Consider the following 24,152-nt stretch of genomic DNA (forward strand, 5'->3'; position numbering starts at 1 on the left):
TTCCTGGGGTCCCCCATAACACAGCTCCTCCCCCTTGGGAGAAGGGGAGTCTAAGGCTGGGAGATTGGCTGTAAACCCCAACCCAAGGCAGAGCCTACCTGTCTGTGCTTACTGTATCAGTGGCATGTTGGAGCTTATGGTCTAAGGCTCTGGTGGGAACCTCCCTCCATAACCCAGTGTTTCTTTTTTTGGAGGCTGACTGTTGGACTCTCCTGCTGTAGGAACCAAGTACCAGGCCATGCTGAGCGTGGATGACTGCTTTGGGATGGGCCGCTCAGCCTACAATGAAGGGGACTATTACCACACGGTGCTGTGGATGGAGCAGGTGCTAAAGCAACTTGATGGTGGGGAGGAGGGGACCGTGGCCAAGGCCCAGGCGCTGGACTACCTGAGCTATGCCGTTTTCCAGTTGGGTGACCTGCACCGTGCTGTGGAACTCACCCGCCGCCTGCTCTCCCTTGGTAAGGAGATTAAGGGAAGGTGAGATGGAGATGGGGAGCTGGCAGGGGAACTGGATAGACTCTGCTGGACATACCACTTGACACTTCTTTGGGGATCGAGTCAGTTTGACCTGTCACCTGGCCAGTGACTGATGGCATATTCCAACTGCCAGCTAGCTCCTTACCCATTAGCCCTTGCCCATTGCTGATGGGTGTACTCAGGTCTGGGGTGCCTGTGATACCTGTGGCCCTGCATGCTCCCTTTCTAACTAAGGACCCAGTCAGTGCTGTGGTACATTTGACACTTGGCAGGGTGGAACCACCACTGTGTCAGGAGTAGCTTTCGATGCAGGCTGTCCATCAGGGTCACTGTGGTACCAACTAGTTGGAGGTCTCAGGTCTCACTGGTGCCTTCAAAACCCATCTGTGGCACCTCTTACATGGGAACATTGTCATCTGGAGTTTCAGAAACTGGCAAAGCCTTTTTTATGCCACTGCTTTCCGTGGGGGCCCTGAGTTGGGTGTTCAGCTAGCATATGACCTATGTGGGAAAAGATCTTTGTAGATTCTCTCAGGTGAGTCAGTAAGGGCCTTGGATGAGGAGTTGGGGCCCCTGGATTCTTGTTCTATAGAATCTCAACCCAAGTCACTCAATATCTTTGAGCCTCAGTTTCCTTACCTGAGGAGTATCACAGAAATCCTGCCACGCCTGTTTCTTTGGATGCTGTGGCTGTTCTTTTTGCTGGTGTTACAGCTTGCTTCTAGCTGTGGCCAGGGCACAGCATAGTCTCCAGCAGTGCCCGCAGTCTGGGGAATGGCTGTAAATGGAGATATGGCTGTCAAGAGGAGGAGGCAGGATCAGGACTGCTTCTCTGGACTGGGGACCTTGGGACCTGCAGGGAGGCCTGGAGAGGAAGTCTCCTCCGTGGCTGGCTAGGGTTCCCCTCCTTTGATGGTGCTGCTCTCTCAGCTCTGACCGTGATGGGGAGTCCTCTGTTGACTCTTTGGCTCTCACCCACACACCTGGATAGGTGCTGTGGAAGGCAAAACCTGCAAGGGGGCTGCTGGGAAAGAAACCACTTACTGAATAATTTATCTAAAAAACCTAACAGATGTTTGTGGTTTCCTTTTCCTTCTCATTCTTTGCTTTTTCTAGACCCAAGTCATGAGCGAGCCGGAGGGAATCTGCGGTACTTTGAGCGGCTGTTGGAGGAAGAAAGGGAAAAACAGTCGTTAAATCAGACAGAAGCGGTGCTAGAAACCCAGGGAGGCCTCTACGAGAGGCCAGTGGACTACCTGCCTGAGAGGGACGTGTATGAGAGCCTCTGTCGTGGGGAGGGTGTCAAACTGGTGAGTTGTGGGAGAGGGCACAGTGCCCAGACTGTAGACCTGGATGTCCGAGGTGGGCAGGCAGGCCTAGGAGGATGTTCCACTATGTGTAGATACTTTTTTTTTAGCATCTCCCCCAGTTCTTGGTAGCGTCTGCTGAGGCTGATGTGTGGGTGTTCTCTGAGGTGTAGGGCTGGAGAATTTCCCTGATGCCCCAAGTAGAATTTCCATCCTCTCAGTTATTACTGTACTCCTCTCCATACCCCAGTGTGCCCAGCCTTTGCTCATCTCACTGTTATGAAGAAAACATGGGTAAGGATGTGCTTCAGGTCCCAAGGGAAGTCCCAGTGTAGTGGAGGGTAAGTCTCTGTGGTAAAGACAGCAATTGCTGGAGCTTGGTATCGGTACCACTGGTTTGGGGAGCCCTGGGCTTCCAGTGCTTCCTCACAGAGGTTCAGGTGTGAGGCAGGCTCTTGCCTTTTCCATGCCCGTCCACTTGGCTCCCACTGACTCCTCCCCTGGAAAGGCTTCTCCCTGCCCACCCTCCAGACCTATTTGAATCTCTGAGAAAGGGTCAGGAATTACCTTCTGCCACAGGACTCGTGGGCATGAGGTGATCTTGAGAGAGAAGAAAAGCTACATGGTTTGTGGTTTGTCACTTCATGCCAGTCACCCTGAGAGGTGTTTCATTTCTTCTGTGGCAGGGAGGCAGGGAGCAGCAGCTGGTCATGGGTGTGAGACAGCGTCTGCAGACAGCTGAGCTGGGACTGAGGTTAAGGGATCTCTCAGCTCAGGGTCTGTTATTTTGTGCTCCCCAGACACCCCGGAGGCAGAAGAGGCTTTTCTGTAGGTACCACCATGGCAACAGGGTGCCACAGCTGCTCATCGCCCCCTTCAAAGAGGAGGATGAGTGGGATAGCCCGCACATCGTCAGGTACTATGATGTCATGTCTGACGAGGAAATCGAGAGGATCAAGGAGATTGCAAAACCCAAAGTAGGTGTCTCTCTGTTGGTCCTCGTAGGGGTGCTAAAGGGGACAGCTTCTCTTTCATCTCTAACATCATGGGGCAGTTTGTTTACCTAGTCAAGACCTTATCACTATCTAGCATGAGTCCACTGTGGGGTTACTGAGATGCCGCAGACTCAGCCTGACCTGTGGGTTCATGGACTAGTGGGAAAGAAAAATGAGGGAATCAATGTGGACCACCAAGCACTACAGTAGGAGGTCATTCTGGGAGCAGGGCAGGCTCATAGAGAGAGGCCCTGGTTGGGGGACTGACGTGGAGGTCAGTTTTTTTTTAGAAAATATTCCATAAGGCACTGGGAAGGTGGGTCCTTTGGCACTCCTGACTGGGACTGCAAAGAGGTAATTGACTTGGAGGAGATTGTTCATCTGTACAATATTGGGTTTTCTTCTCCCGGGGCATTCCAGGGGCTGGGTCTTTCCATTTATTCATTTTTTGGTAAGTTTATTCATAGATGGCTTTTTTATTCCTGTAACTTTGCTTTTTCTATATTTTAGCTGGTTACATTATTATGTATTAAACTTGATTTAAAAATGTATCTTGTGATACTAGCTAATTGTTACTGAGTTCTTAAGGTGACAGGATCTGTTCCTAAATGCTTAACATATATTAACTATTATGTGTATTTAGTAAACTGTGACTCTGGCTTTATTTCACCCTTGAAGAAGCTAACCTGTGAGGTCATGGGTGGTGGTTGAACTCACTTATTCCCTTTTTGATTTTTAACTGATTTTCTTGGGTACATGTCATATCACCTACAAATAAGAAAAATTTTGCTATCTCCTTCCTAATACTTATATTTTCTTTGCTTTTGTGTCTAATTGAATTGCCTAGAACTTCTGAGGCATCCTGCTTCTTTTTGAATTTCTTGGAAATTCCTCTGGTGTTTTGCAGCTAAGTGTGCAGTAGGCTGTTTTTTAAATTATGTGTGTGTGTGTGTGTGTGACATGATAAAATTATTATTCTATTTCTAGTTCATAAAAGTTTGCTTCCATTTATAATCATCCACCACAGATGATTGGAAGGGAGGATTTACCTGAATTTTCTTTTTCTCTGCTCCTAGTAGAATTGTAGTAGCCAAGGTGGCCAGGAAGCCCAGTGCTCCTGGAAAGAGTCCTCTCCTGGTCCCTGGAAATCATTTGAAACAACTTTGGGTCAAGGTCCTAGGACATCTAGGGGTTAGGGTCACTTGGTATCATTGATGGGGCTAAGGGCTGATCTAGCTAGTATGTGTAGAGGATGGCTACTAGGACCCCTCTTCCCACCCTCTGGGAAGCTCCAAAGTTCTTCAGGGAAAAAAACTACTTTTCTAGGTTCCAGGTGAGAGAGGCACTGGATTCCTTTCGTATCCCTCAGTCTCAGACATTGAGAACTTTTCCGTGTATATCACACACACACACACATACACACACACACGGCAGGGCTGGGGGAGGGAGCAATGGGAAAATTTGCCTTTGAACAGGAGCCATGTGAAGTGCCAAATGTGTTGGCCATCATGAGCTGACCTCTCCTTTCCAGAGGCTATGAGGGACAGATGCTATTCTGGCTTTGAAGTTGGGCCAGTGAGCTTAACTTGTCCTGTCGGGAATGCCTGGCAGCTGCCTGTGGATACCCAGACTGCTTTCAAAATAGCCCTGTCTGTCCCCAGGGGCACAGCACAGTTGCCCAGAGTCTCTTTGTGGGCACCAGGCCAATGGTGAGGCTCAGATGTTGGGATGGGGTCTAGCTGTGGTTGCATCTGTCATCAGGGAAGGACTGGCATCACTGAGTTCAGGAAAGACCCTCAGATAGGAGCTCAGGGAAGCCATCCATCCTGGTATGCTGGCCACCTTATTAGAACACGTAACAACACGGTGTCTGGGGGGTTGATTTCATCCCCTGACAGACTTTTGATCTGTCCACTCTTTTCCATCCCTTCTGCTCTGGCCTCCTCATTAGCCAGCTCCTTCCCACTCCAGCCCTCCTTGCTCAGCTCCCCACAGGGTGTTCCCAGGGCTGCTCCCCTGCATAAAGCCTGCCCTGTCTCTCGTGGGCCATAAGATTGCATCAGACTCGGTGCCTGCTGTCCACTCAGTCTCATCTCTCTCCTTCACATAACCTCTGATCCACAGTCAGCACCACATGCTTTTTCATCCCTGGGCCTCTCTATCACTGCCCTTTTGCTGTTCCTGGAGTGCTCTCCTCCTTGGCTAACTCTTACTTACCCTTCCAATCTCATCTCGGTGATTCCTTTCTCCAGGAAGCCATTCTTGATTCTGAAACATGAAGTTCACTTGTGCATGCTGCAATTACTTGACTGGTTTTCTGCTTTCCTCTCCCCCACTCAATTTGAATGAAATGAGGGTGAGATCCATGTTTCTCAATCACCTAGCACATAGTAGGCACTTTTCACATATTTACTTCAAGGGAAAGTGCTTTGGAGTGAGGTAACTGGGCCTATGGCCCCACCCATGTGAGCCCATTAGGACAGTCCACAGCTGAAGCACATGGACGCTTGCCCTGGAGTCTGGCTTTGAGTAGTGGGTTCCTCCTGGCAGTAGCATTAAGCCTCTTAATGGGAACTGGGGAGATGAAGTAGGTGAGGGGGGTGTGTGTGTGTGTAGGTTGGGGTGGGTGGCTTCAGGTAGTCATTTATTTATTTCAACTTGATAATCCCTTTCCTGCTTTTATCATCTGACTTTATGAGACTCCCGAGGGAGTGAAAACTGTGTGTCTGTCTCTCCTCTTGCAGCATGGGAGCCCAGTGTGAGGGGGTGCATCAGGAGTGTGTTTGCATGGGTTTCTTGGCAGAGGAGGCCACTGAGGTTCAGAAGCATATAGAACTTGACCAAGTCAAGAGGGGCACACAAGGGGAGGCTCAGGGATCATGGCACAGTCCCAATGTGGTGGGAGCAGCTAAGCTCAGCTATGCTTATGCAGGATGATCTATGGGTCTGGCAAAGAGGGAGGCTGTCTAGGCAGACACAGAGGTGGACAAAGCCAAATCCATAGGCATAATTCTTCAGGTAGCACAGACCTGGGAGGAGGAGGGATGAGTAGTGACCAAGCAGGGGAGTGGCCAGGGTCTGATAGCAGAGAGGGAAGGTGGAGGCCTCAGATTCCTGTTCTGGCCTGGCCTACAGGGACATGGGGTCTTGACTAGAGTCACTGCCTACAAAGTTGTTTCTCCCACCAATGGGGCTGGCTGATTTGGTCCCAGTGCTCTCTGAGAAAAACACAAGGCCAAAAAGGGTAAGTCTGCCCTGTCTTCCTGACCTCCAGCTTGCACGAGCCACAGTTCGTGATCCCAAGACCGGTGTCCTCACTGTTGCCAGCTACAGGGTTTCCAAAAGGTAAGAAATGGTGGTGGTATGTGTGGGGGTGCTGTTCAAGTCCCAACTCACAGGCTTCCCAGTACCTACCCAATGGAGGGGGGCTTGGCACCTCCACACCCTCCTATAGCACTCACTCTCTTCTGCCTATTAGTGCTGGTGTTGATGCTGGGAGAGAGCACAGGACCTCATCTAAGTCTGACTTCCCATTTTCTTTTACCTGTTCTCTTCTTTTGTCCCAGCTCATGGCTAGAAGAAGATGATGATCCTGTTGTAGCTCGAGTAAATCGTCGGATGCAGCACATCACAGGGTTAACAGTAAAGACTGCAGAATTATTACAGGTATAAGCTGGTCCTTGAGACCATAGGAGTTGGGAAGGGGGAATATCTGGCTAGATGGTCTTTCCAGGTACACACACTGGATCTAGGAAGGCTTGCTTACTAAACAGTTTAACTGCACTATGCCGTGAACATGGAGTGCTCTTGTGCTGGGGAAACCAGAATTCATAATATCTATTGTATTCAGCAGTTAACATGATATGGACAAATATTAGCTGAGCATCTATTGTGTGCTCAGGTACCATGCTGGGGTGGAGGATCAGTAGTAGTCATAGCAGCCTTAATCATAGCTTCTTCACTACCTAAGTTCAAATCCTAGAATTATCTTCCAAAGTTACAATTCTGTGTCCTAGTCAAATGCGCTTGGAGATAAGATAAAGTGTTCTGTGATATGTTGCTAGGAAAAATGAGAGGCCTGGACTGGTTTGCTGGTGAAGGAGGAATGTTCTTGTCTAAGTACTCTTATTGAGATTCTGGCTTCTTGCCTTCATTTCCAAGGTGATCAGGAAGAAACATGGTGGCAGCATGCTGAGAGGTTCTGGGTGATGCTCCTTCACAGTGTGTTCTTGTGGGCACCAACTTCAAGTCAGCACTGGCTTTCTGTCTTCTGAACAACAGAACTCTTGGGTTCTTTTATAAAATTATGACCTGAGAAACTATCATAGAAGTTTCACTGGCCTCATTCTAGAGTCCCTGGATCTCTGTTTGGCTAGAGTGTCCGTGCATTTAAGAGTAGCATCCTTCACCTTTCAGGCTGGTATGTGGGTCTGACCAGCTATAGATTTCATTAGAATATTGATTGGAGGTCATTTGGGAAGGATTCTCTCAACCTTGACTTGGACATATCCAAGCAAAACAGCATTCACATTTTCCGCCCTCTTTTGGAAGCTGCATCTGCAATCAGAAAACCGGTTTCAAAGGTCATCATAATGGATTTGTGTGAACTCCAACAGAGTTTTCAAAAACACAGGATTATAAACAGTGTATTTGTAAAACAGTCTTGTGAAAATTTTTTTATAATTTTTCAGTTCAACTCAACTTAGTGTTGTATGGGTTTAAAATAAGTTCTGCAGACCAGCAACACAACAGGGGACTTCTGCCACATCACCTACTTTGCCTCTAATGCATTAGAGAACCACCATTTCAAGAAGATAGGAGCTCTTCACACACTACATGCATCTCTGTTGACATTATCTTGACTTAAGTCTTCTTGGAGTAGGTTTTTGTTGTTGTTTTAAGACTTCTGCCACCACTTCTTTCACATCAGAGCCAGTGTTCAGCGCTCTCCTGGTCCTGAAGGACAGCAGTCTGCTTGATTGGCTTATTCTGTACCAGGGACCACAGGGCTGAGTGGACAGGACCTGTGCCTCTATTGCTGTCCTGGCTGGCTTCCTGTCTGCACTCTCTGTACCTCTGTCTCACCCTCAACCGTGGAAGACAACAGCCTCTTGCTATGGACTGGCTTCTCTGCTCCAACCTTGGCTTCATCTGTCTGGCCTCTCATTGTGTTTTAACTTAATCATCTGGTGTTTGAATGTCTCAATTCTCAGTGGAGGGCCCCTTAGAGTAAGGGCTCTTCGGAAGATCTAGCCCAGAGTTCCCAAGTGACTGAGATACCGATTTTGTTTACATTCTTCCTCTGGGAACTATTATGGCATTTTATTTGACAGCCAGTGGTATTGTGAAAGCTTTGATCTTACCTCGTCTGGGGAACAGGAACCTTGATTTCAGGATCTGCTCCTGAGTGCCCATTCTACAGGTACTGCTTGTGATATGATAAATACCTAGGCACCAGCAGCAGCCTATGCACCAGGGCCCCTTTGGAAATGCTACAGTCTTTTGGAAAGGAGCTGGCCCTTCTGCTACCTGTCAACACTCTTAGCTTTAGTTGATGTGTTTGCTCTAGACCTTTTGGGAGAAAAAGGGCAATTAAGGCATTCTTATGAATGGATGGGGACCTGTCTAATGGAGGAGGAGATGCTACCTACACCTTCAGGATTCTCCAAGATTCAAGACTACTGGCTTGGTGATGTCTTAGCCTACTAGGTGGTTCCTAACTTTTTTTTTCCTTCACTCTGGTCAGCATCATAAATACCCGTGTCTTTCAAATGGCTGACTCTACCTTATGGCAACAAGGAATCTAAAATGTTCATACGCATACCTTCTCATAGGGATCAGTTTTGATATATAGTTGCTTGTTATTAAAGGAATGGATCTGGGGACCTGAGTGTGCAGGGATGGTGAATTTGATTGCTGCAAACCCAGAAACTCCCGCGACTTCTGTACTTGTTTGAGGACCATATTAAAGAGTGTAGGGACAGTGGTTTTAGCACTGATCAAATATAATTGTCCAAACTGTTAAATGGTGTGCCAGCTATTGCAGTGCAACTTCTTTCACTGTCTGGAATCTCAAAGTTTAGTCACTTTATCCAAGGAGCAGATGAGTTAGAAAGTGCAATCATGCTCTGCAGCCGCCACAACAAGCAGGGATGGAAATCTCTGGAGTTCATTGGCATGCCAGTCACAGCATGTCTAGAATTTTCTTTAAGGTCTTGTCTAGAATGGATACCAAGAAAGGATACATTTGTGAAAATATGTAATAGCATTTCCTCATAGACTCTCTCTAGCACTTCCCTCCCTAAAATAAATAAATGTGCCTCCAGCCCCGAGTATCTGCTGTACCAGGCTTCCTTATGTTCTTGACAGAATCTCAGGTAATCCTGGTGCAGAAATCTTGGAGGCTGAAGCAATGGAATGACAGCGTATTTTCATTCTGCCATGGTTATTTACATCAAAATTTTTATTTTTGTATACATGAAAAGATACACTGCCCAGATTTTGCATTTCATCATATTTAGCAAACATCATTTGTGCTCCAACTGGAGGATTTTCTTTCTTGTAATGTCCATCCTCCCTTTTTCTCCCATATCTGAAGATCTCCACTATTGCCCGTTTTGCAGCGTCTCTCTCCTGACTGTTAGAATGGCCAAAAAAGATACACAAAAGATACTGACTTTGTGAGAACTAGTGGCTGAGCCCTAAAGGTTTTTAGGATTTCAGTAAAAAACAGTGACCAGCTATTCCTAGATAGATTTATGGTGCCACTTGATTTATCAAGGGGATCATGTCAAATTATGCATTTTCTTTTAAACCTTGTCTCTTATTTTAACTACTGAAGCTAAAGTAACTTTGTGATCTTGGATGTTAAATTGTGTCTACATACTATTCATAAAGGCATTGCAATTTCTAATCCAATTAGTGACACCCTGTAGTTGCAGAGGCTGCTGTGATTCAGGTGCAGGCTTATTCTGGGAATGCTGAGGTGATATACCAATTCTTGGCCACCTGGTAACTGGTCACCATGCCCTGCTGCTTCACTTGGGAGCAGAAGTGCTCAGTGCAGTGCCCCACTTGGCCTGACCAAGAACTGCTGCTTAGAAAAGGAGGCAGGAGCAATACCAGACTCGGAGTAGCTCCAAAACTAGTGTTAAAAAAAGAAAAATCTCAAGTCAGGTATAGTGACATGTTCTTGTAGTTCCAGCTACTCAGGAAGGTGGAAGGATGGCATGAGCCTAAGAGTTTGAGGTCAGCTTGGGCAATACAGTAAGACTCTGTCTCAAAAAACCTCTACTTGGAGTTTGGTGTTGGCTTTTTTCTTGGATCACCTTCTCATTTCCTCCCAAACAAACTGGGTCCAGACCAGGGCCTGCCTCAAGAAGAGCTCCCTCTTGAGCCATCTGAGTATTCTTGAAGGGCTGGTGCTTCTCTACAGTGGCAGCCTGCAGGTCAGCCATCTTCTTCTTCTCAGGAAACCATTTATCCTTTTGGACACAGCTGTGGACATATTTGCAACACTCGTTCTGCCTGTGAAAGCGAGACATGCTTGTCTTCTACCTGAGAGGGGCTGTTCTTAGGGCATATGATTGTTTGGAGGCCTGGGGATGTGGTATCTCTGATAAGAGCCTGTTTATGCTGCTCACAAAATCCAATGCTGTTAAAATTTCTCACCAGGTTGCAAATTATGGAATGGGAGGACAGTATGAGCCGCACTTTGACTTCTCTAGGGTAAGACCCAGATCACTGGTGGTCTCAGAGGGCCCCACTCTAATTGATTTGAGAAGGCTGGAGCTTCTAGCAGCATTTCAGCCTCCATATCACCCCCCCTCCCTCCCTCCCCCTTTCTGCCTCACCAGGGGAGACTCTTTGTTACTGGTGAAGCCCAGTCTGGAGCCACAGGGTCTGTGGAGCCTGCCCTAACTCTGTTACTGTTTGCTTTGATTCTAGAGCAAAGGACCTCAGTAGGTCTCTGTGAAAATTATTCCTTGTCCTGATCAAAATTTCCTGTGTTGGATTGTCCTTTGTTCCAGGCTATTTTGGGGAACATCCACTTATTACCTTCCCCTGTCCCTTTGGCCCCAATCATTTGGGTGGCGGGTAAGTTGGTTGCAAACTTGGGTGAAAGTTGTTGTCTGTTGCAGCGACCTTTTGACAGCGGCCTCAAAACGGAGGGGAATAGGTTAGCGACGTTTCTTAACTATGTAAGTACTGGGTCCAGGCCCACTTGTCCACTCTCACTTAATTTTATAGAACCATGAACAAGATGTTTTCAAGCATTTAGGGACTGGGAACCGTGTGGCCACATTCTTAAACTACGTGAGTATCATGTGCAGCTTATGGGCCCTAAGGGGACCGTGGGTCCAGAAAGCTCTCTTATATCCCACCCTCCTCAAAGCTGATGCCACCCGCTGTTGGCTAATGGTCCTTTTGTCCCTCAGTGCCCTTCTTGGCTGGAGTAGAGAAAGTTGGTTTCTGTTCTCATCGTGTAGCCCCTAGTCCTATGACTTTATCCCTGCTCCTCCCCCCCCCCCATTTTTTTATTGTGATAATATACACAGAACATAAAAGTTATCATCTTAATCATCTCTAAGTGTACTTCAGTGGTATTAAATTCATAACATCGTGTAACCATTACCACTCTCCATCGCCAGAACTCCTCTCCTCTTGTAAAACTGAAACACTGTTCCTGTTGAACAGTAATTCCTGGGTCCCCTCCCACAGCCTTGTCAACCTCTATTCTAGTTTTGATGACTCACATCACATAACCTCGAGTAAATGAACTCATAGAGTAGTGTGTGTGTGTGTGTGTGTGTGTGTGTGTGTGTGTGTGTGGTTTATTTCACTGAGCACAATCTCCTCAAGATGCATGTGTGTTGTAGCATATTCTGCCTCCTATTTGATGGGCCCACTGCCACTCTGGACTTTCAGGATAAGTGCTCTGGAGGGATCCTCCCTTGGCAGCAGAGTGAGGATGTGGTCACAAGGTGCTCTTAGCTAAAAGCAGCCTTTGTTTCCCTACAGGCTGGGGGGCCCTCTCCCCACCTTGCTGCAAGAGCCTGCCCTAAAGAGGCATAGAGGCTGTCAAGGAACTTAAGGGACAGTTTATTTTTTCCTTCTAAGTTTGAACTGTGTGGTTATTGCATGCTGGGGGCTATGCTGTGGATAAGTTGGTGAGCAAGGACATGTGGATAAGCTGGTGGAGAAAGAGTCACTTGTGGTGCTTGAGGTCTAACATGAGAGACTTACTTTAAACATAAGAGAAATGGTTATTTAGTTACTATGGGAACAAGTGCTGTGTAGAAGCCGCCCAGGCTTGGGGTTCAGAGAGGGCCTCCCTCGCAAAGTAACAGGTTGGCTGAGACTTAAAGATTGAATGGAAATTAGCTGGTGGAACGTGTTTCTGGCAGAGAAGAGAATGTGTGTAAGCCCAGAAGAGCAAGGGGGCTTGAGATGTTGGAAAAAAGAAGAGGGCCAGTGTGTCTGGAAGGAGAGGCTAATGAGACGGGCAGGCCTTGGGGTTTCCCTGAGTTTGATCCCCAGGACTGGGGGTGTCAGGGGGGTTTCATCTTATTCATTTAGCATGTGTCCATTGAGTGCTCCTCAGTCGGTCTGGTATGTGTCCTGTGGAAATATTTTTTAGTTCCAATTTTTATTAGGCAAAAAAGTAAGAGCCAGATGAGGAAGGAGTGATGCTTTGGCAGGAGTTGAGGCACCCTCTGTGGGTGTGAAGGCAGTCTTGCTACTCTGGATCTTGTGTGCAGTTTGTTTGGAGGCTCACTGTTGGGGAAAGCAGGACCTCTAGAGTCTCAGTGTCCCCCTTCCCCCTAGAGGGCAGCTTTTGTGGGACAGCAAGGGTTAGACTAGAGCAGCAAGCAAGCTAGGAGCCAGAGAAACAGCCCATACAGGTCCTCACCCACTAGCGGAAGCTGCAGGGAACTTCTGGTCAGGCAGTTTGCTGGGCCCAAGCTGGGTGGGGATTCAAGGAGGAATGTTCTGATTATAGACTCAAATTGCTCCCATTCAGGGCTTGCCTGGATGTTGGTCTCCTGCTTTTGAACATTGTAGCGTGGAGGCCATACTGGTGAACCACAGGGAGTAAATAGGTGGAGAAAGAGTCTTGTTTGAAGGGCTGGCCATGAGCAGAGCCTCCCAGCAGTGCCACTCATGCTCACAGGAGGGCGATCTGTATACTTTGTCATGATTCTTGTGACTCACTTGCTCTGAGATGCTTGGGTAGAGGCCAAACTCTATGCCTTGTGTTCCCAGATGAGTGATGTAGAAGCTGGTGGTGCCACTGTCTTCCCTGATCTGGGGGCTGCAATTTGGCCTAAGAAGGTAAGTTCTGATTCTTGTGGGTCAGAGGTTTTAGACCTGACTGTGTCCCCCAGTCCCATTGCCAGGCCTACTTGACCATCACTGTGATGTGCCTTAGCCCCTTCTTCCTTGTACTTTGGACCTGTGGTCCCAGCTTCTAACTGGGAGAAGGAATAGGGAGGGAAGTCAGATAGGTTTGTAAACATCCACCCACCATGAAGGGAGTCCCAGAACCCTACACAGGAAAATTGAAGATGTTTTTGCTCAGGACAGGGGTTCTAGGGTGTTCAGGGTCAGGTCTCTGAGCCCAGTCTCTAAGAATATGTTCTGATAGGACATCTCTTTCCAGGGCACAGCTGTATTTTGGTACAACCTTCTGAGGAGCGGAGAAGGTGACTACCGAACGAGACATGCAGCCTGCCCCGTGCTCGTGGGCTGCAAGTGGGGTGAGTGGCTTGAGGGTGCTCTTGGCTGTGGTGTTCTCAGCCAGAGCTTTGATGGTGGGGTCTTAGGCTCAACTGGGACACAACTGCTGAGACATAGCCAAGACTGTCTCCCTTCTGAGGTTTTTTTTTTTTTTTTTTTTTTTGCTAAGCGGTAGGGCCATTCAGTCCTGTAGCAGTCCACTTGGTTAAGTACTGAGACAGCTGGTTGAGAACACTCTCAGATGCCCAGAGAGCTACAATCACTGTAAGTCCAAGGCAGCTCTCCAGAGGAGCAGGCTCTGGCCAGGGCTCTGAGGGAGCAGAGGAGAGAGCTGGAAACAGAGAAGAGAAAACCCTTCCTCCTATCAGGCAGGTGAGGCACAGGCTTCATCTAGCATCATAGGTATGGAGGCTGCTGTCCTTGTCACTTGAGGAAAAGGAGACAAGAGACAAGGCTAGAGGCTGGGACCAAACTCTATAGACACTGAATTTGACCCTTATTCTGGAAACAGCTGTCCAAAGGTGGTCACACGAGTTTGGGGGGTAAATGGTAATATCTTTAAAAAAAGTAAGAAAAAGAAAATGAGGTAGTTGCTGACTTCAGGAGGAAAACGTTGTACAAGAGAGCTGGGGATGTGGCTCAAGCGGTAGCGCGCTCGCCTGGCATGCGTGCGGCCCGGGTTCGATGCTCAGCACCACATACAAACAAAGATGTTGTGTCCGCCGAAAACTAAAAAATAAATATTAAAAAATTCTCTCTCTCTCTTTCTCACTCTCTCTTTTAAAAAAAAAAAGTTGTACAAGAAAGAAACTTTAACTGTAATCTACTAAATGTCTCAAATGTAGCATTAAAGTGACATACATAATGATGTAAACACTGTATATTTTTAATTAAAATTCATGATTTAACTATATATGCTATTTTTCACTATAAGCCTTATAGACAGTTTGTTCAATTAAGTACATGTGCTGCTTTCTTTTAAGTTAAATTTTATTTAAAAATCTCTATGATGGGCTGGATCTGTAGCTCAGTAGCAGAGCAGAGCGCTTGCCTTGCACATGTGAGGTACTGGGTTCGATCCTCAGCATCACATAAAAATAAACAAATAAAGGCATGCTGTCTACTTACAACTACAAATTTAAAAAAAAAAACTCTATGACTTCAGTGGTACACTAAAATAATTTTTTCTTTATCATGGGAGAGCTTATGTTTGAGGAACAGAATTTTGGTTTGTGTGCATTTAAGGCAGCATTAGGTGACAATGCTGTTCTAGCTCTGCTGCTCTGGTGCCACAGCACACAGACGTCCACAGGGCATGAGGCATCTGATAGCCAGGTCCTCTGCAGTGCGGACAGGCTTCCTCCTCCCCAACCTCTCAGCTTCTACCTGCTAGTAACATCAGGCTGTTTGAGGTCTTTAACGCAAGACAGAGTGATCCCTGCCTTCATGACTTTCTCCTCCTGCTCCCACTTTCTGCACCCAACCTTGGTGTTACATATAGCTTCATATTCCAGCCCTGAGGTCTCCTCTTCCCTAATTGGTCACATGCTCTTTGACTCTGTTCCCATGACAACCTCCACACATGTATCATGTCACTGGCAGAATTTTGTACAGTTACCTATTTACTCATGTATCTTCCTTAATAGCCCATGAACAACTTGAGGCCCGAGACCACGTCTTACTCAAGTCTGTTTCTCAGAGCACAGTGCAGGGGTCAGATATTAATTTTGGCTACTGAACTGACCAATGGGATTGTAACATACTTGCTTTCTGTTCACAGTCTCCAATAAATGGTTCCATGAACGAGGACAGGAGTTCTTGAGGCCTTGTGGAACAACAGAAGTTGACTGACGTCCTTCTCTGCCCTTCTCCTTCTGGCCCCACAGCCCAAGTCATCTTCCAGCTCAGCATGACAGATCCCTTTGTATGTTCCAACTCCTATCAGGCGGGTCTTTGGAAGAGTCAATGTTTGTTTGGCGTGGAGAGTGTACTGGTCTGGGTCCTGCGTGACCTCAGTCCCAGCCTCTGCATTCAGCCTGTGCCCTTTCTGGCCCCAAAGATAGCATTGGAGCAGCTGCAGCAGAGCCAGGCTGTCTAGCACCTAGCAAGGTGCCTTTGTACCTCAGATGTTTTAGATGTGAGATGTTTCATTGAACCAAAGTTCTGATACCTTGTTTACATGTTTATTTTTATGGTATTTTTATCAGTTGTGATTTTAACCAAAAAAATAAAATATCCCTGCCGGAAGCCTTAAAGAGCCTTATTTGGAATATTCTTTTAAGACCTGGGAGCTTTTACCATATTCCCCATTTTGTATGTGTTGCCTTGGTGCAGGCCAAGTCTGAGTGATGAATGTTTCAGCAGCAAAACCATAGCTTTGGGTTCTGTTTCAGTGAATTTTTTTGTCGCTGTGACCAAATGACCTGACAAAAACAATTTTAGAGGATAAAGAGCATTTATTTGGTATTCACAGTGCCTGAATCTATTGCTCTTGGCCTAAGGGGAGGTAGAATATTATGGTGGAAGGATGTGGAGGAGGAAAGCAGATCAGGACATGACAATCAAGAAGCAGAGAGCACTCTGTGCACCAGGAACAAAATATAAACCCCAAAGGTACGCCCCTAATAACCTATCTCCTCCAGCCACATTCTACCTGCCTACAGTTACTGCCTGGTTAGTCCACTTCAGGGGAGTAATGCACTGTTTAAGTTAAGGCTCTCATAACCCAATCATTTCACCTCCAAACCTTCTTGCATTGTCTCCCACATGAGCTTTTAGGGGACACTTCGTATCTGAACCATAACAGGTTCGAGACTGGGTTTAACACTTGTGATAACTTAAATGTCCTTTTCTGGCAAGTCAAGGTAAATGGTTTCTCCTTGTCTCCCAGATAATGGAGAGAACATGTATATTCAGGATTGTGATGCTGTCCTTATTTGAAATTTCTTATTTTTAAATTTTGAAAAATTTAAGATGTACATAGAGAATTGTTCATGGTGTAGGGATGTATCCTTTAGAATGTGAAGGGGAGCAGAGCACCTGTGTCACCAACCCCCAGCTGGAGACAAGAACTTTTCTATCAGTACCTTTGGTAGCCCCTCCCAGATCCCATCTCTTTTTCTGCATCTGGCACCTTGGTGGTAACATCCTCTAGAGACTTGTGGTAGTTGTTCCTTGCTTATCTTTGTAGTTTTACTGCCTTTGCCTAAATCTCTGAATATGTAGCTGTTTAATTTTCACTGATTTTGAGATTTTTATTAGTGGAATCAGACTATATACTTTTGAGTGTTTGGCTTCTTTTATTTGACATTGTTTTAAGATTCATCTGTATAGTTCATTCAGTTTTGTTGTATATTGTAAGACTATACCGTAGTATAGTCAATTACTGTTGATGCATTTGAGTTTGTTTCAGTCTTTGTATACTAGGAATAATGCTGTGATAAGCATTTTTATATATGATTTCCATTATGCATAAACACATTTTTTTTTTAGAACATACAGCTAGGAGTAGAAATGTGGACTTTTAGTAGGTGTGTCTTCAACTTTACCATAAAATATGTTCCAAAGTGGTTTTACGCATTCTCACCAGAAGTGATTAAAGTTCTTGCTACCCCTCATATTCCAATATCTGGTATTGTCATGACAAATGTGTTTGCATTTTAGCTAGTGTGGTGTGGACTGAATGTTGGCCTCCCCCATTATCCAGATTCCTATGTGGAAAACCTAACCCGAGGTGGGATGATGTTAGGAGGTGCGGCCTTAGGGAAGAAATTACATCTGGAGGATAGAGCCCTCCTGGATGGTGGTCTTATAAATGAGACCCAGAGAGCTCTCTCTCCCCCTTTCTGCCATGTGAAGACACAGGAAGAAGATGGCTTACTATGAACCACGAGACAGGCTCTCACCAGACACAAATCAGCCCATATCTCCATCTTGGACTTACCAGCTTTTAGAATTGTGAGACCAGTGTGTGGTACTTTGTTCTACAGTGGCACTGCTTGAGCCAGGACATGCCATCATCTATTTTCACATAATTATTAATAATGAGCACCTTTAACATATTTATCAGTCATTTTAAGTCTTTTTCTTTTTGCCTCATAGAAATTTTTAATATATTATGCGTATAAGCACTTTGTTCATTATCTTTTCCCAATATCTGTTTTGTGGTTTGTCTTTTTACCCTTTTAGCTCTGTCTTTTGATAAACAGAAACTCTTGATTTTATGCCAAATTTATCAAGCTTTTCCTTTTTGATTTATGCTTTTTAGGAGGGTTTTTTTTTTTGCTTTTTATGTCTTAAGATATTCTTCTGCACCCCAAGATCATGCATATATTTCCTAATTTCTCAAAGTTATAGAGTCCTTGTCTTTTAGTTTCATTTTCATCTGTAGTATGAAGTGTAAGTCTACTTACCATTTTTTTGTTTGCATTTTGTTAGCATAAGATAGGCTTATGCTACAGTAATAAGTAATCCCTAAATCTTGGTTTTTTCTCATAAAAAAAAAAAAAAAAAACACAAAAAAGCTCTGGGTCTAGGGCAACTCCTATCTAATCTCCTTCTAGTGGCTTCTAAGGGCAGAACTTAAAAGGAAACCAACTGGAAAATGAATCTGGGAAATGTAGTTTACAGAGTTCCAGCTCCAGTGTAACAAGAGAGAATAGAGCTTGGAGAGAAATAACAGAAAATGGTGCTCAAGACAGGTTTTTTAAAATTTTATTTTGTTTTTTTTTTTCTTCTTGTTTGAGTTTTTTGGGGGGACTTGTTGGATCTGTACAATGATGTCTTTGGTCAACTTTGGAAAATTATTAACCATTGTCTCTTTCAGTGTAGTCTGTGTTCCTTCTGTAACTCTGATTAAATGTAAGTTAGACCATTCATGCTATACTTTTTATGTCTTAACCTGTCTTAAATATCTATGCTGTATTTTATATCTGCTATATTTTCAAATAAGTTTATAGTTCTTATGTAGCTTACAAATTCTCTCTTCTTTGAAATGCATCTAGAACTTTTTCTTTAGGACTCAAAAGATATAATTTCAGTATTTTCTATATTGTACCGTTTCTGTTAAAAAGTCCGCTGCCTTGTCTTATTGCTCTTTTGAAAGTAATTTCTCCTCCATTTCTTCTTTGCTAGCTACTTTTTAAGATTTTTTTTCTCTTTATTTTGGTTTTCAGTAGGTCTTCTATATGTACCTAGTGTGGTATTCTTTTGTTATTTACTTGCTTGGCATTTACAGAGCTGCTTGAATTTGTGGGTAGGTGTCTTTGGTGAGTTTTGGAAATTTCTCAGATGTTATATCTTCAAGTATTATTTCTGCCCCATTTCTCCCTCTCTTTATGAGACTCCAAAACCTGGATGTTAAAAACTTTTCAGTATATACATATCCTATTCTCTCTTGTGTCTCACAGCCCTTTTCCTCCTTGCTCTTCAGACTAGATATTTTCTTTTGATCTATATTGCAATTCATTTATCTCTTCTGCTAAACCTATGAAGTTCTTAAATATCCTTTTTTTTTTTTTAAGAAGAAGGAAGGTGCTGAGGATTGAACCCAGAGCCTCATAGATTTTTAATGGATTCAATTATCAGGGGAATTTTTCTTTTGTTTTTTTCATATTTTTCCCCAATGAAACTGTTACTTGAAAGTTCTTAAGTTCTTATCTGATAGATCCATGATTTAAATTTCCTGTGGCTCTCCTTCTCTCTCTTTATTTTTTAACATTTGTTCTTTTTAATTGTACATGACAGTAGAGTGTATTTTTATATACATGGAGTATAACTTTACCATTCTTGTGGTTGTACATGATATGGAGTTACACTGGTCACATGTACATAAATGAACAAAGGAAAGTAATGTTGAATTCATTCTACTATCTTTCCTATTCCCATTTCCCTTCCCTTCCCTTCACTCCCCTTTGTCTAATCCAGTGAACTTTTATTCTCAACTCCCTTATTTTGTGTTGGCATCCGCATAACAGAGAGAACATTTGGTCTTTGGTTTTGGGAATTGGCTTATTTCACTTATCATGATAGTCTCCAGTTCCATCCATTTACCAGCAAATTCCATAATTTAATTTTTATTTATGGCTGAGTAATATTTCATTGTGTATATATTCCACATTTTCTTTATCCATTCATCTGTTGAAGGGCACTTAGGTTGATTCCATAGCTTAGTGATTGTGCATTGAGATGCTATAAACATTGATGTGACTGCATCACTGTAGTATGCTGGGTTTAAGTCCTTTGAGTATATGCCGTGAAGTGGGATAGCTGGGTCAAATGATGGTTCCATTCCAAGTTTTCTGAGGAATCTTCATATTGCTGTCCAGAGTGGTTGTACCAATTTGCAGTCCCACCAGCAATGTATGAGTGTACCTTATTCCCCACATTCTCACCAATATTTATTATTACTTGTATTCTTGATACTTGCCATTCTGACTGGAGTGAGATGGAATCTCAGTGTAATTTTAATTTGTATTTCTCTAATTCTGTGGCTCTCTTTCTATTCTGTCCCCCTCCCTGATTTCTGGTAATTTGGTCCACTCTATTGGCATGCATGGTAGTTTTCTGCTGAATGCTGAACTCTGATAAACTGTAGAAATTCTGGATGTTGAACCTCCTCGGCAAAGGGCTCACACTTTCCTCTAATGAGGCAGAGTGGACCTTACTACAATCAGGGCCTGAGCTTACTGAAAGACTTAGGTTGTGGTTTTCATTAAGACTACTATTGCTGTACGTCTCCCCGCTTACAGGATGTGGCCTTCCAGGGGTTTTCCATTTGATAGCCACTGTGCTCACTGGATCTGACCCCAGTGGCAGTTCCTCAGCTCTAATCTTTGTATCCTCAGTATCTAGACTCTGACCTCAAAATTCATTCTCCTTTTCAGAGAATTTGAATTTTTGAATCTGAGCCAGAGATCTTAGATTTCTGCTTAGCATCTTAACCTTTCATTCTGCACAGCTTCGGGTTTCACAGAATGTCTTAATAAGTAACCAGGCTGAGCATTTGGCTAAATTTTCTACCAGTCCTATTTAATGTTCTGATAAACTAGAGTCTTATTCTTGTCTTTCAATGCCCTTTCATATAGCCAAAATTTCTGTTGGTTTCTCTGCCTTTTAGAAGTTGCCCATTGCTCTGGGTCCTCGTTCTTAACCCATTCCTAGAAACACTAAGTGACTTTAGAATAAAAGAAGCTGTAGACTTTTGACACACTAACGCAAAATTCATCCTTCTCCATGATTATGATACTCTTGCCCTTTTTAGCAATCGAGGCCTTCAAAAAGACTTTAAAGAGATTTTTATTCAAATTTCATGATTTTTTTTAATTTTTGTGGGATTTTTTTTTTTTTTTTTGGCATGAAAGCAGCCTACTATAAGATATTCCATCTTGGCAGAAAGTGGAAACATAGCATTTTTTAAAAAGATTATTTTTCATATAAAATAAAATGCAGATACTGAAAACCTTATCTTTAATGTCTTCCTTTGCCACATGGTATGACAAGATGTTCTCTGTTCATTTGAACATTTTTTTTTTTTTTTTGCACTAAACATGTAACCAGCCATTAAGGAATCTGTTATGTGTTGGTGTCTGCTCCCAATTCCCATCATGGTCCTGGGATAGAAAGGGTAGCATCTACCTTACAGACAGGTGCAGCTTCCAGTAGCCCTTATTAACCTTCTTAGATTGGCATTAACTATTCAATATAGCAGTTGAGATCCGTGTAGCATTTCAGTGTGCATTTGGTACTGTATTAGGGATGCTACGGTCTATTATTTCATACAACAGCTCTTCATAATAGGTAATGTAGAAGCTGAAGGTCAGAAGTGTTAGTTAATGTCACCATGGTCACGTAAAGTCTCATGACCAGTAAGTGGAAGGCCTGGAAATCAAACCCTAATTTAGAAGTTTTCCAAAGCCTTTGCTCTAAAATAAATATATTTTCATTCATTCAACAGTTACTAAAGGTCTGATGGGAAAACAAAGATAAATAATACTGTCTTCAGCTTTAAAGTATTAAGAGCAATGGAAGAGAACTCTTAAATAGATACGTGAAAAGCGAGAGACCAGGTAACAAGAGCGCCTAGTGTTCAAGGAGCATGGTGGAGTGGGGCTCTGCTTCACCCAGGAAGTAGGCACTGTGCCAACAGCCCTAGCACTGGGTCTTGAGGTGCAAGTAGCTGCTGCTACTCTCTCTGCTAGCCCAGTTGAAAATAAAGAGTTCACTGTGAAAAATTCTGTCCTACTCTACTGCTTCCCATCCCCAGTCCCATTCCCTAGAGGAACCTGTTCCAACTGTCCTTTTTATTGTGCTGACTATAAATCATAAAGCTTATAAAGTGCCATTTCTTGACTCTTCTACTTTAGAAATTTGAGAATCATTTAATTTGTATTCTCTATCTCCAATTGCACCTCCCCTGGGCTCACACGATCCTCCCACCCAGGTTTCCCAAGTATCTGGGACTCCAGGCGCACCACGTGGCCTGGCTTCCTTTGTCACTTTCTGATAGTCATGGCCCTCTCCTTTGCCTGGCAACATAAATCTCTGTTTTGTTTGGTAAATCTAAGATGGTATCTCTGACATTCTGGTAAATGAGATGAAGATCTAGACTAGCATTTGACTAAACAACTGGTCATCATGGTTAGCCAAGTTGACAAATAAACTTAACTATCACACACCCTTTTAGCTCTCTGCTTAGCATCCTAGAATCCTTTGGACTTTGAGTAAGCTGATAAGTTGCCTCTAAAAGTTGAAAACCCAAATACTATGCTTCTTAATTCTGTTGAATTTATTATCATTATAATGATGTAGCTAATCATACAAAGGAATCTGTGCCTTATTTGTTGAATAAAATATGTATTAGTTTTCAAGAGCTACCATAACAATGCCACAGACTGGGTGGCTTAAATAACAGAAATTTGTTTTCTCATGGTTCTGAAGGCTGAAAATCCAAGTTCAAGGTGTCAGCAGGTTCTATTTCTTCTGAGACCTCTTCCCTTGACCTGCAAATGGTTGCCCTTTGGTCTCTGTGTTGTCTGTGTTCTGATCTGCTCTTTTAAGGGCAGCAGTCTTATTGGAGTAAGGGCCAACCATAGGACCTCATTTTACTTTACTTACAACTTTAAGGCCATGTCTCCAAGTACAATCGCATACTGTGTTAGGACTTCAAAATACAAGTTCTGTTGGAACACATAAAGCTACTAGGAAGTTTATTAGCTCTGAAATACTGTTGAGAATATAATAAGCAAAATAAGTTTCCTTACTCATTTTTTTGCATTACAATTCTTATTACATGTATACAGCACAATTTTTCATATCTGGTTGTATATACAGTATGTTGATACCAATTCGTGTCTTCATACATGTACTTTGGATGATGATGTCTATCACATTCCACCATCATTGCTAATCCCCTGCCTCCTCCCTTTCCCTCCCACCCCTCTGCCCTATCTAAAATTCATCTATTTCTCCCATGCTCCCCCTCCCTACCCCACTATGAGTCAGCCTCCTTATATCAAAGAAAGCATTTGGCATTTGTTTTTTGGGGATTGGTGAACTTCACTTAGCATTATCTTCTCCAATGTCATCCATTTACCTGCCAATGCCATGATTTTATTCTCTTTTATTGTTGCGTAAAATTCCATTGTGTATATATGCCACATTTTTTTTTTATCCATTCATCCACTGAAGGGCATCTAGATTGGCTCCACAGTTTAGCTATTATGAATTGTACTGCTGTAAACATCGATGTGGCTATGTCCCTGTAATATGCTGTTTTTAAGTCCTTTGGGTATAAACCGAGGAGAGGGGTAGCTGGGTCAAATGGTGGTTCCATTCCCAGACTCCTTATTCTTTATACATGAGACATAACCCAGCATGAACAAACATCAGATTATTAAGAATGTTTACATAAGAGTAATTGTGTAAACAGTTATAGTGAATATCACCATTGTATATCCACAAGATACTACTTTTTAAAATGTAAATAAATAGATCAGTAGAGTGGAAGAGAGGGAACAGGAAAAGGGAAGAGAGGGAGGGTAACAGTAAGTACTGGGGACTTAGTTGGACCAAACTATACTCCATGCATTTATGATTATGTCAAAATGAATCTTAATGTTATATATAGCTATTATGAACCAATAAAAAATAAAATTATACATAAGACAGTAATATCCTAACAATAGAGTAAGTTCAGTATTATTGACATAAAAAGGGATATAGACTATCTTGTAAAATTGTCACTAAATTGGAAAAAAATGGTAATTGACATGAAATATTTTTAAAGCCATGGATCTGATAAGGGGAAAAATATAGCAGGGATTTATATAAGGATGAAAAAGTCATTATTTATTCCACTAAATAATTATGCCACATAATGTTATAATATTAATATGGAAAAATTCTGTTTCTATGACTTCAAATAGAGCTTCTTTTAGTATTGCACAAAGGATATATAATGGTGAATTCATTAAACAGATGGACTATTATGCTTGTTCTAAAAGCTACTTTAAAAACACAATTGGCAGGGGATGGGGATGTGACTCAAGCGGCATGCGCGGGGTGCTGGGTTCGATCCTCAGCACCACATAAAATAAAATAAAGATGTTGTGTCCACCGAAAACTAAAAATA

At 43.6% G+C, this 24,152-nt stretch overlaps 1 protein-coding gene across 4 annotated transcripts in view; it reads left to right on the forward strand.

Annotated features, from left to right (window-relative positions):
• The window catches only part of P4ha2 (prolyl 4-hydroxylase subunit alpha 2), a 32,131-nt gene extending 16,367 nt beyond the window's left edge, over window positions 1-15,764 (forward strand). For 2 of the 4 annotated variants that reach the window (XM_027949619.3, XM_071612110.1), the window contains exons 7-16: window positions 222-461; window positions 1,597-1,790; window positions 2,588-2,764; window positions 6,057-6,127; window positions 6,349-6,448; window positions 10,457-10,510; window positions 11,033-11,098; window positions 13,049-13,117; window positions 13,446-13,542; window positions 15,303-15,764. In XM_027949619.3, the coding sequence (XP_027805420.1) occupies window positions 222-461; window positions 1,597-1,790; window positions 2,588-2,764; window positions 6,057-6,127; window positions 6,349-6,448; window positions 10,457-10,510; window positions 11,033-11,098; window positions 13,049-13,117; window positions 13,446-13,542; window positions 15,303-15,373 (1,139 nt within the window). In that variant the 3' untranslated portion in view covers window positions 15,374-15,764. Of the gene's footprint in view, window positions 1-221; window positions 462-1,596; window positions 1,791-2,587; window positions 2,765-6,056; window positions 6,128-6,348; window positions 6,449-10,456; window positions 10,511-10,923; window positions 10,984-11,032; window positions 11,099-13,048; window positions 13,118-13,445; window positions 13,543-15,302 lie in introns of all 4 variants that reach the window. The other 2 variants (XM_071612111.1, XM_027949622.3) reach the window with 2 other exon arrangements.
• The last annotated feature ends 8,388 nt before the right edge of the window (window positions 15,765-24,152 follow it).

This window comes from Marmota flaviventris, chromosome 5 (assembly GCF_047511675.1).
Source record: "Marmota flaviventris isolate mMarFla1 chromosome 5, mMarFla1.hap1, whole genome shotgun sequence".
Classification (NCBI taxonomy): domain Eukaryota; kingdom Metazoa; phylum Chordata; class Mammalia; order Rodentia; family Sciuridae; genus Marmota; species Marmota flaviventris.